Raw genomic sequence first — 11,876 nt, forward strand, 5'->3', positions numbered from 1 at the left:
TTGCTGCTCAGGTATGGCACTTTTACACAGCACCATCATGAGTGCTTTACACCACCTAAAGAATTGGCCTTAGCACTTCTACTGTGGAGTACAGGTCTTGAGTATGGCCAAGCACCAGGTATCCTGACCCTTTGTCATCTGAAAGGTTCAGCATCCTGAGGTCATTCTTTAGTACTTCATCCCATGTCTTTCAGGGTCTCCACTTCCACGTGTTCCATCCACTTTAAGAGATCAGCTCTTTATGGTGCTGTCAACATCCATCCACATCACATGACCAAACCAGCAGTCTTCTCTCTCGCATACACCAACCAATTTCTCTTAGGCCTAACTTCTTTCTCAATACACTGACACTCTCTCGAACATGTACACTTACGTTACACATCCAGTGGAGCATACCAGCCTCATTCTTCTTTAACTTTTGCATGTCCTCTGCATTCAGGATCCATGTCTCACTACCATGTAGAATTGCTGTCTGTATACATGCATCATACAATCTTCTTTTCACTCTGAGAGAGAAAGCTTTTGTAGCCAACAAAGGTAACAGCTCTCTGAACTTCCTTCATCCTATTCTTATTCTACCTATCACAATCTCCATGCATCCTTCTGCACTACTAATTTGGTCTCCTAGGTGGACAAAATTATCAACTACCTCTAATGAACCACCAGGGCTTTTGAGGGAATCAATTTCCCCAAGTCTCCAAAGTCTTTATGAATCCTGTGCATCTTCCACATATGGAAACTATCATCGCTGATAACCTTTCAGTTAACCCACTGCATCTCTGGGTATACTGGAGTTCCTGCCAACACCTTTTCTACAAACTGAACAGGGCCGCCTATCTGAGGTGGGTAAGACACAGTCAGTTTTCTTGCTTACTAGGACCTTAGTCTTTGCTAAGTTAACCTTAAAGCCCTTCAATACCAGTTTGTACTTCCACATCTGGAATTTTTCATCTAGCTCTAATATTGAATCTAAAGTTTTGTTTTTTGTTTGTTTTATGTTAGATTAACAAGCAATTAATGTAAGTCACTAAAAATAGCTGGGTATATATTATTACATATTATTATATCTACCTGTGAATACATAAATATTAATGCATATATATCTAACATAGAAGACGAAGAAGAAGTGACACCAAAAAATATGATATACCTTTATACAGTGGGAGAAACAGACAACATTTTTATAGAAATGAAAGTCTAAACAATAAAGTGTTTGTTTCTTTTCGTTTGTATTTGTCTTTTGAATTAAAACTGAGAAAATATTTAACATGTACTAACATCAAAGATAGTTTATTTATCTGATTTCAAAGGAATTCAAATATTTCATTTAATACCTTTTGTATTGTCTTCTATTATTTGCATCTGTGGCTGCTTTATTGTCTTTCGTCTTTTCTTTATTGTTGTTGTTTGTTGCTTGTTGTTTTGCAATTTATTTCTTAAAACTGTGGGAATGTTCAACTGTATTGTTTGTTAGTAAGTCATATCTTACCCTCCGGGAATAGAACAACATCCAACACAGCAATAATACCGTATTGTTTACATTCAACTGATGGCATCACAAACAAAGGAAAGTTCTAGAGTCTTATTTTCGAAATAGATTAACCATTAGAATTGTTAAGTCGAACATCTGGGCTGTAATTTTCTTTCAGTTCAGGAAACAACTCCACAATGATGATGTCAAGCAAGACATAACTTAACTGAAAGGAAAAGAAACAGAAAAGAAAGAAAAGATAGACATCAGTTATCTTAAAAATGATGAAGAAGATATTTGTTTTTTTAAATATCTATTTGTAGATCTTAAATGCCACAACCACTGCTACCAGCATCATCATTGTTATTAGTCATCTGATAAGCACTTTTCTGCACTGATACCAATTAGGTTTATCAATAAATTACTTTTATAGTTCAGCATTTTCAACATTCTGTTCTACTTCATTCATTGTCTTCATTCAACTGCATCTGTATCAATCCAAGGTAGTTTTTTTTCCCACATGCATCATGCGTTTCACATGTACCTGGATGATGTAGACAAGTTATCACTCCACTTCTATATCAATATCTTTGTTGACCATTTTTTAAAAACCAATTAGTTCTGTTAATATTTGTTTTCTCATAAAACCGAACATTTACACCAACAACAATCACTGAATATCTCATTTAAATAATTCATCATCATCATCATCATCATCGTTTAACGTCCGCTTTCCATGTTAGCATGGGTTGGACAGTTCGACCGGGGTCTGGGAAGCCAGGAGGCTGCACCAGGCCCAGTCTGATCTGGCAGTGTTTCTACAGCTGGATGCTCTTCCTAACACCAACCACTCCATGAGTGTAGTGGGTGCTTTTTACGTGCCACCGGCACAGGTGCCAGGGGAGGCTGGCAATGGCCACAATCGGTTGGTGCTTTTTACGTGCCCTCTAAACAGTCTGTAGACTTCTGGTGTTAACTACACAATTCTACCATTTCCCACATCCTCCCTCCTAAACTTCCACAACATTTCCACTAACTGTACAACACAGTTTCCACATTCTTAGTTCATAATCTTTTATTAATTTTGCTTTAACAGCTGATTGACTTGCTAAAAATAGCAGTCAAATCTCCTTGAAATTACATTTTACTGTCTTACAAAAAGGAGATACATTGAATAATGTAATCAAAGACATCTGACGGGTCAGTCATGGCTGGAATGTTTTAAACCTTTTGATCATAAGTTTCTGGGAGAGGGATAAAAACACCAATGACCACTAGGATCATAGCCTCCATCATATTTCTCAAGCTCCGCCAGTGAAATTTTCTCTTTTATGAATTCAGTACTTTGGGGAGAAAGCCTCTGGATGTTGGCACATATCGATTCCAACAGTCATCAAATTAGAAACTTTGTTTAGATTAGCTGCAAAAAGGGGGGACAAACTAAAAGCAGAAGTTGAGGTGCTAGACCATGGTTGTGTCACATCCTCATGTCACACACACTTCAACACTTCCCCTGCCCTGCTGCTCTCTCATGGTGTCTTCATAAACCATTCATCAGTACTCAGTTTCCTCATTGTTCATTCTGCTTGCGAAGACCTGTTGAGGCAAGTGAAATCGAAATCAATCAAAAATCAATGGAAATTGTAGTTGTGATACCAGTGCCAGTGGCACGTAAAGGAACCATCCAAACATGGCCATTGCCGGCGTCGCCTCGACTGGCCTTTGTGCCAGTGGCATGTAAAAAGCACCAACCGATCATGGCCGTTGCCAGCCTCGCCTGGCACCTGTGCCGGTAGCATGTAAAAAGCACCCACTACACACACGGAGTGGTTGGTGTTAGAAAAGGCATCCAGCTGTAGAAACACTGCCAGATCAGACTGGAGCCTGGTGCAGCCTCCTGGCTTCCCAGACCCCAGTTGAACTGTCCAACTCATGCTAGCATGGAAAGCCGATGATGATGATGATGATGATGAAAACATGGAGGCTGCCCAAATAACTTTTGGAAATTAAAAAAATAGGCAATAGGCACAGCTGGATGGTTAAGAAAGTTGCTTTCTAATCACAGAGGTTATGGGTTCAATCCGTCTGTGCAGCCTCTTGGCCAAATTGCCTTCTACTATAATCCTGATTTGATAAATGAAAATTGCAGGAAGCTTGTTGCATGTGTACACATCATCATCATCATCATTTAATGTCCATTTTCTATTTTAGCATGGTTTAGATAGTTTGACTAGAGCTGGAAACTACACCAAGCTCCAGTCTGTTTTGGCTTGGTTTCTATGGCTAGATACCCATTCTTAATGCTAACCGCTATACAGTGTAGACAGGGTGCCTCTTACATATCACTGGCAGAGGTGCCTTGTCACCAGCACTGGCCATGGGGACAATTTCACTTAGCATGTCTTCTCAAGCACAGCAAATCACCAGAAGTCTTCATCACTTGTCATCACCTCCTACACATATATAAGTATATATGCATTTACACACACAACACACACATATATATGTATATATATATGTGTGTGTGTGTATATATATATATGTGTGTGTATATATATATATATATATATATGTGTGTGTGTGTGTGTGTGTGTGTGTGTGTGTGTGTGTGTATATATATATATATATATATATATATATATGCGGCAAGCTGGCAGAAACATTAGCGCACCGGGCGAAATGCTTAGCGGTATTTCATCTGTCCTTACGTTCTGGGTTCAAATTCTGCCGAGGTCGACTTTGCCTTTCATCCTTTCGGGGTCTATAAATAAAGTACCAGTTTTGCACTGGGGTCGATGTAATCAACTTAATCCCTTTGTCTGTCCTTGTTTGTCCCCTCTATGTTTAGCCCCTTGTGGGCAGTAAAGAAATATATATATGTATATATGTGTGGGGGGTGTAAATATGTATGTGTGTGTGTGTGCATGAATATCGATATTCTACACCTGACAATGCTTGAGCAAAGCAAAGACAATGATGATGATGATGACATTCTTTGACGACACTATGACCAGTCACTCTGAGCTTTTGAATACCTGTGGAACATAAAATAAGAAAGAAAAGCCTGGCTGGTGTAACAAGTAAAAATTGGTGACAGGAAGAGCACCCGTATTTGTGAAACAATTAAGGCTTGCCTCATGTAGTTCTATCAACTCCCCTAAGATATTACTGCTAGTTTGCTGTACTGTGCAGCAGTCCAACATCATAATGAAGAAAGAAATGAACCTTAAGTGAAAAAAAATGTGGAAGGGTGGGTAGAATGAATTATCCTGACCCCACCCCTCACAGAAATTAAACATGTTTAGTAAGATGAATACATTGAGTTAAGAATGAATTCATGGTTCAATTTCAGGCTGAATCAGCTACCCTGTTATCTGACTTCATTAATTTTAATCAATTCAATCAGAAATATTTTTTTCCCTGGAAATTCCAACAACTCTTATGGTACATATCACTCAAGACCTGCATGTGAGCATGTGCAACGTTCTGCAACCAGAATGCAAACCTAAATTTAATTGCAAGCAAACACTGAATACATTTGTTAAGAACAGGTCCATGGTGTGTAAACTCAGGGCAATAGATGCACACATTTAGTGCACTGCTAACTGTTTGTGGCTATTCAAGTTTAGAAATAATATGCAAATTTTATTGACCTTTGAGATATACGCCATAATTATCAGGATATTTTCAGATTCATATGCACTCAGAATGCAAAGCATCTGCATTTCTTTGTCACTGGGGAAATTCTAAACACAGAAACGGTTTGGAGCACGTAAAGCGCAACAAAAGGAAACGAGAGTTATGAATAATTGACTGAGTTGACTAGTTATGTCAGTAATATTTCATACATCAATGAAATAAGATTCTCATTAAATAGGTCACTGGTTCATCAACCACACAATTACCTCTCTTCTCTGCAACAATAAATGATGAGAGTAGTTATCATTGACAAGGTGTTAATCTAATGAAAAGGTAACAATTTTTCAGCAAGTAATCATCTCTCGTCAACTGAAAGGCCACGTACAATGAATGAAGAGAGGATTATTTCCGACACACTATAACAGATGACCGAAGGTCAAGTGAAAACTGAACTGTGATGCATGCTTACATGCAACAAACTTGCACATAGCATTTAGCATTTAAAGAAATGTTACCTGTTTGTTAAGTTTCGGTAGTTGCAACAAATCAAGAATTAACTTGGTTCCTTCATGATGGTTTTGCTCACCAATCGCAAGCACAAACAGACCTGAAAGGGAATAAAACATTTTAATCATTCAACCGAGCAACCATCAGAACATAGTTTGGAAAAACAAAAACAAACAAAGCAAGCTGGCAGAATTGTTAAAATGCCAGGCAAGAACATTTTTTATGTTTTTTATGTTCTGAGTTCAAATTCTGGTAAGGTCACTTTTGTCTTTCTTCCTTTCAGGGTTGACGAAATAAGAGCCAGTTGTGCACTGGAAGCAACTTACCACTCCCCCAAAAACAATTTCAGGCATTGTGAATATAGTAGAAATGTGTGTGTGTGTGTGTGTGTGTGTGTGCATGCGTGCGTGCGTGTCTTTGTCTGTAATGCTTACTTTAATGGAAACTTCAAATAATTTTACATTAAACTGAATAATTACACAATACCTTCTTTAGAGTAAATATTTCTTACACTTTTACAAGAAGGATGGTGATAGCGACTCTGGTTAGTCTTGCAGGCTAAAACTTCTAAGTTTCTGTCACCATCCTTCTTGTAAAAATATAATGTGTGTGTGTGTGTGTGTGGGTGTGTTACCCAATGACTAGTGCAGCAGAGTTATAGTCAACTGTTATTAGAGTAAAGGAGATGCCTCAGATTGAAATAATTACAGAGGTATCAAATTGCTGAACCAGGTTATAAAAGTTAGAGAAAGAGTTAATTCTCAATTAATTATCATCTGGTGATCACTGTTGAAGCTAGGAATTATCATCTGGAATAGATAAATGGCTCGTGGGAGTTATACAAACTATGTACAGGGGTGCTGTCAGTAGGGTGGGAATTAGCAGTGAATACAGCAATGAATTTTGTGTACAGGCAGTTCATCAGGGTTTGGTTCTCAGTCCCCTCCTATTTATCAAATTGCTGAACCAGGTTATAAAAGTTAGAGAAAGAGTTAATTCTCAATTAATTAGAAAGAGAATTAGCTGAGGTTGCACTGTATTGGCAGTCATTGACCTGAAGAAAGTCTTTGACAGAGTCCCTCACTTTCTCATCTGGTGGTCACTGTGGAAGCTAAGAAATTGAAACACAATCTTACAACCGAGAGTGCAACATCTTCCAGCCACTGGCTACACATCTTCATGCTATTTTCACTTGGTACACTTCCTAGTCTGTCTCAGTTTCATGTTGTACCTGGACTTCACATCTCTTCCTTTCTCAGGCAAGCCATGTATTCATCTCTTTAGCAAGACCCTCAATCCTCTATTCTTCCAGTCTATACCCTGCCCAGTCGAGGGATTTTATCTTGCAGATGCTCGGCAATCTCACCAGAGTTGGTGCCATGTAAAAAGCACCCAAAACACTCTTAAGGGCATCCAGCTGTAGAAAGCCTGCCAAAGCAGGCACTGAACCTGGGCCAGTGAACATACGAGGAGGTACCCAAAAGAAACTGGAATTTTGCAATATTATTTCATTCACTTAGTTTTACCTTTTTTTAATACTTTTATTGCCTCCAAAGTATTCTCCATTTGAAGGAATGCATCAGTCCAACCCACGCCAGCATGGAGAAAGGGACATTAAATGATGATGAGGATGATGCTTAATGTTTATAATAAAAGCAGTTTTACATTAAAATGAAGGAGTACTCAATACATTTGGGAGAGTATAGTACTAACAGTGACTTTGAAGTTTCAACCAGCTAAGCCATCATCAAATTATATACATGGAGTAATTCAGATGTAAATTGTCCTTAGTTTGACCTGTGGTACTCATGTACCACAGGTCAGTGAAACAGTACCCGTCACAACACCATCCCATGCTGCCTTCCTTTCCACAAACTTGACTTCAAGAAATTTCCGATTTTTAGAAAAGTTTCCAAAGATCATGGAAATTCATATTCCATTAAACTCTTTCATTTGCGTGAAGAAGGTATTTTAGGAATTAATGAATTAGGTTCCATTGAAAGGAGATTAATGGGTTGCATGAAATATTAGCTGTGAACCATTTAGATATGTACAAATGCATATATATATGTGTGTGTATATATATATATATATATATATATATATATATATATATGTATGTAAATATGTATATATATATATATATATAAAATGGAGAGGGAGATTTTTGATTCTAGAAGACAGTATGTATGAAGCATTATCTTATATATAATTAATAAAAATGAATATATTGAGAAACCATGGTGTTTATTAAGTTTTCAATTGAAGCTGGCAGCTTAAAGGATTATCCACACACACACACACCACACACACACACACACAGGTATATGCATGTGCAGCTGTAAAACGATGACAGAACTGTGTGTTTACACAGAAGCAGGAAGAGTAGATGCATATTGTAATCTATTTAAACACACTGATAGTCAGACAGATAACGATTTTTATGGAGATCATGAAGATTTAACTAATGAAGATAAATGGAATTTAAAGAAGAATCTTTTAAAAACAGACTGGGAAATTATGTTTGGCTTGTTTTTGTTTTGAATTTTATCTTTTCCCATTAGTTCGATTTTCAGTTTTACCTTGGTACTTTAGAAAATTTCCCAAGAGAAACCGCGGTTTTTAGTGACAGGAATGAATTCTTTATTGAATTTCAGAAGTTATTGAATTGATTGAATGTGTAAGAATTTAATTCCTCTATCCCAAAGGCTTAAATCTTATTAAACAGCACTTCACTTACTTATACCTAATTTATCATCATCAGGTTTGTGAATGAGCCAGTGGCCAGGTGAGGGAGACAACGAGAGTTGGACAATCATGCAGAAAGATACAATAAGAATAAAGTCTCAAAGTGGCTTCTTAATAACTGTTGGAAAAAAATACTTTAACAGAAACTCTCCAAACCTTTACCCAATCAGCCGCCACCTCACCAAATATTCGTGAAAATCTTCAATTTATTTCCAGTAATTCCCTGGATAACCTTCATTGATAAATCATAGATGGCAGAAGAGATAAGGATGGGAGATGAGGAAAATGGAAGAGGAGTTGTGTTGCAGCCACAGTCTGTCTAATATAAGGCTTAGCCGTGCTAACCTTACTGGCCATGTTGACTGCAATGGCCATGCTCATTACACAGGCTGTGCTAGTCACACAAAGCTTGCTGACCAGGCCAGCTGGCTGGTTTTCTTTCCTTCTCTTACAGCAAAATTTCAATAAGACATGTGTCTGTTATTTTTATTGGAATTTATTCAATGTCAATTATGTCATAGAACTAAAGGGGAAAACAGGCAAAGAAGATGAAGTGAGAAGATTCTGGATGAAACAGAGCAGGAAATCAGTGATTAGGCAATGGCAACGAAAACAAAACTCACACACACAAGGAGTATATTTAATATGAAGATGATGGAATTATTGAGTGATCATTGGATTAACAAAGCATTACAAATGATAACTAATTAGGTGTGACCCACCTGGGACAGTTTTGAAGAGTTTTAAAGAGTGGCCATGGATGGCTAGGAGTGGTAGGGGTGAGTACAGGGTACAGGAAATATAAATGAATTTGATAAAAGTGCACTGAACAACAATTTATCTGACACAAGGACAGCAAAAAACACAAACATTACAATACAATCATTTTACGAAACCAACCAGTCACCAAGGGTGCTGCTATGTTACAGCTGACCTGCTAGACATAACAGCCAAATCTCCATAAAATCACACCCTACAGTATAATTCTCTATATATATTTCTTTACTACTCACAAGGGGCTAAACATAGAGGGGACAAACAAGGACAAACAAAGGGATTAAGTCGATTACATTGATCTCAGTGCGAAACTGGTACTTAATTTATCGACCCTGAAAGGATGAAAGGCAAAGTCAACCTCAGCGGAATTTGAACTCAGAACGTAATGACAGACGAAATACCGCTAAGCATTTCGTCCAGTGTGCTAACGTTTCTGCCAGCTCACCGCCCTAATGTATTCTATATATATGTATATATATATATATATATACATAAAACAATTGGGGTCATGGCTGGAATGCCTTTGATCATAGGTCTGTTCAATGAAGTTGGACCTGGGGCTAAACAAAACCCAGTGAACATACAAGGAGGTACCCAAAAGAAACTGGAATTTTGCAATATTATTTCATTCACTTAGTTTTACCTTTTTTATACTTTTATTGCCTTCAAAGTATTCTCCATTTGAAGGAATGCATCAGTCCAGATGCGTTTTCCACTGTTGAAAGCAATCCTGGAAATCTGGCAAAGTGATGCCTTTTAAGGCTTCTCTCATTTTTCTTCTACATCTGTAAAACTTTTTCCTTTAGGGACTTTTTTTCATTCGGAGGAATAAAATTATCACAGGGAGCAAGATGTATAAGTGGGGTCATTTCCTTTTTTAGTCAAAAACTGTCTCACACTCATCAGGGTGGTATGTGCAGGCGCACTGTTGTAATGAAACCACCATTCTCCACTTGGTCACAGGTCGGGGCATTTTCATTTCACTGCATTTCACAAATAATTCAGAACTGCCAAGTAAAATGTCTGGCTAACAGTTTGACCAGGAGGAACAAATTCTGTGAGGACAATTCCTTTCACATCAATGGAACAAATCAGCATCATCTTGATATTGGACTTCACCTGGCACTCTTTTTGGCGGGTGTGATGACATCAAATGCTTCTGTTGTCTTGATTACTGCTTCATTTCCAGGTAGTAGCCAGAGCACCAGCTTTTGTTACCGGTGATGACCTTTGAATAAAGATCTGGATCAACTTCCAACTGCTCTTTCAGTTCATGACATGCATTCAGTCATGGTTGCTTTGATATTCTATGAGCAGGCAAGGGACAAGTTTTGCTGCAACTCTTTTTCATTTGCAATTCCTTGATCAAAATTCATTGGCAGGAGCTCCAGGACACACCAGTCATATCAACAGGTTCATCAGCTGTTTGGTCCTCCAAGATCAGTTCTTGAATTTTTGTGCTGTTTTCATTCATTTGGGAGGTCAACAAGGTTGGTCTTCAAGCAACAAGTGACCATTCCAAAATTGTGGAAACCCCTCATAAACTTGTGTTTTGCTCATAGCAGTGTCCTTGTAAACTGTTTGAAGCATGACAACTGTTTCAGCTGCCATTTTCCCCAGCGGGAAACAGAATTTCACAGAAGCACACTGTTCCTTCATGTCAGCCATCACAAAAAAATCAATGAACAGGGGAGAAACATTGCAAAACAAAGACACACCACGTGTGGCAGTATGACCCCACACAATGATGCCAGTCAGCAAACTGATGCCTGAGGGTCGCATCAACTGGCTTCTAGCAGCAGAAGCCTGAACTGCAACAGGCTTGTCCCACAGAAAACATTTCCAGTTATTTTGGGGTACCACCTCACAGGTACCCAAATATATATATATATATATGTATATATATCCTCATCCACATTTAATGTGCTGAAGGATAACCCTCACAACTCTGAGCCTTTCAGAAGAGATGACAATAGACCAAGATATCTGGTACCCTGCTGTACTCAAGAAGGCCCACCCTCCACAGGAGAAATGTTACAGCCACTCCCCCTGATGAAGAGTATTGGCCTGCAAGACCCCTGTGCTGGTGCCACATAAAAAGCACTTGTGTATCAGTGCCACGTAAGAGCACTCATGCCAGTGTCACATTAAAAACACCTAATACAGTTTATAAAGTGGTTGGCTTTAGGAAGGGCACCCAGCTGTAGAAACGAGGCCAAATCAGATTGGAACCCAATGCAGCTCTCCAACTTGCCAGCTCTGGTAAAACCATCCAACCCATGATAGCATGGAAAACAGATGTTAACGGTGATGATGATGTTGTTCCTTGTTGGCATAGGTTGGATGGTTTGACAAGGATCCAATGAGCTGAGCACTGCATTGTACTCCAATACCTGTTGTGGCATGGTTTCTATGGCTGGATGCCCTTCCTAATGCCAACCACTTTCCAGTACATCATCATCATCATCATCGTTTAACGTCCGTTTTACATGCTAGCATGGGTTGGACGGTTTGACCGGGGTCTGGGAAGCCAGGAGGCAGCACCATGCTCCAGTCTGATCTGGCAGTGTTTCTACAGCTGGATGCCCTTCCTAACACCAACCACTCTGTGAGTGTAGTGGGTGTTTTTTATATGCCACCGGCACAGGAGCCAGGGGAGGCTGGCAATGGCCACAATCAGTTGGTGCTTTTTACATGCCACCGATACGGACGCCAGTCAGGCGACGCTGGCATC

At 38.9% G+C, this 11,876-nt stretch overlaps 1 protein-coding gene across 5 annotated transcripts in view; it reads right to left on the reverse strand.

Moving 5' to 3' along the window:
• Positions 1-1,363: 1,363 nt before the first annotated feature.
• The window catches only part of LOC115210421 (sorting nexin-14), a 196,563-nt gene continuing 186,050 nt past the window's right edge, over positions 1,364-11,876 (reverse strand). For all 5 annotated transcript variants that reach the window (XM_036501945.1, XM_036501944.1, XM_036501943.1 and 2 more), the window contains 2 exons: positions 5,626-5,717; positions 1,364-1,697 (listed from right to left, as the gene is read on the reverse strand). In XM_036501945.1, coding sequence (XP_036357838.1) covers positions 1,599-1,697; positions 5,626-5,717 — 191 coding nt within the window. In that variant the 3' untranslated portion in view covers positions 1,364-1,598. The remainder of the gene's footprint in view (positions 1,698-5,625; positions 5,718-11,876) is intronic.

This window comes from Octopus sinensis, linkage group LG4 (assembly GCF_006345805.1).
Source record: "Octopus sinensis linkage group LG4, ASM634580v1, whole genome shotgun sequence".
Lineage (NCBI taxonomy): Eukaryota > Metazoa > Mollusca > Cephalopoda > Octopoda > Octopodidae > Octopus > Octopus sinensis.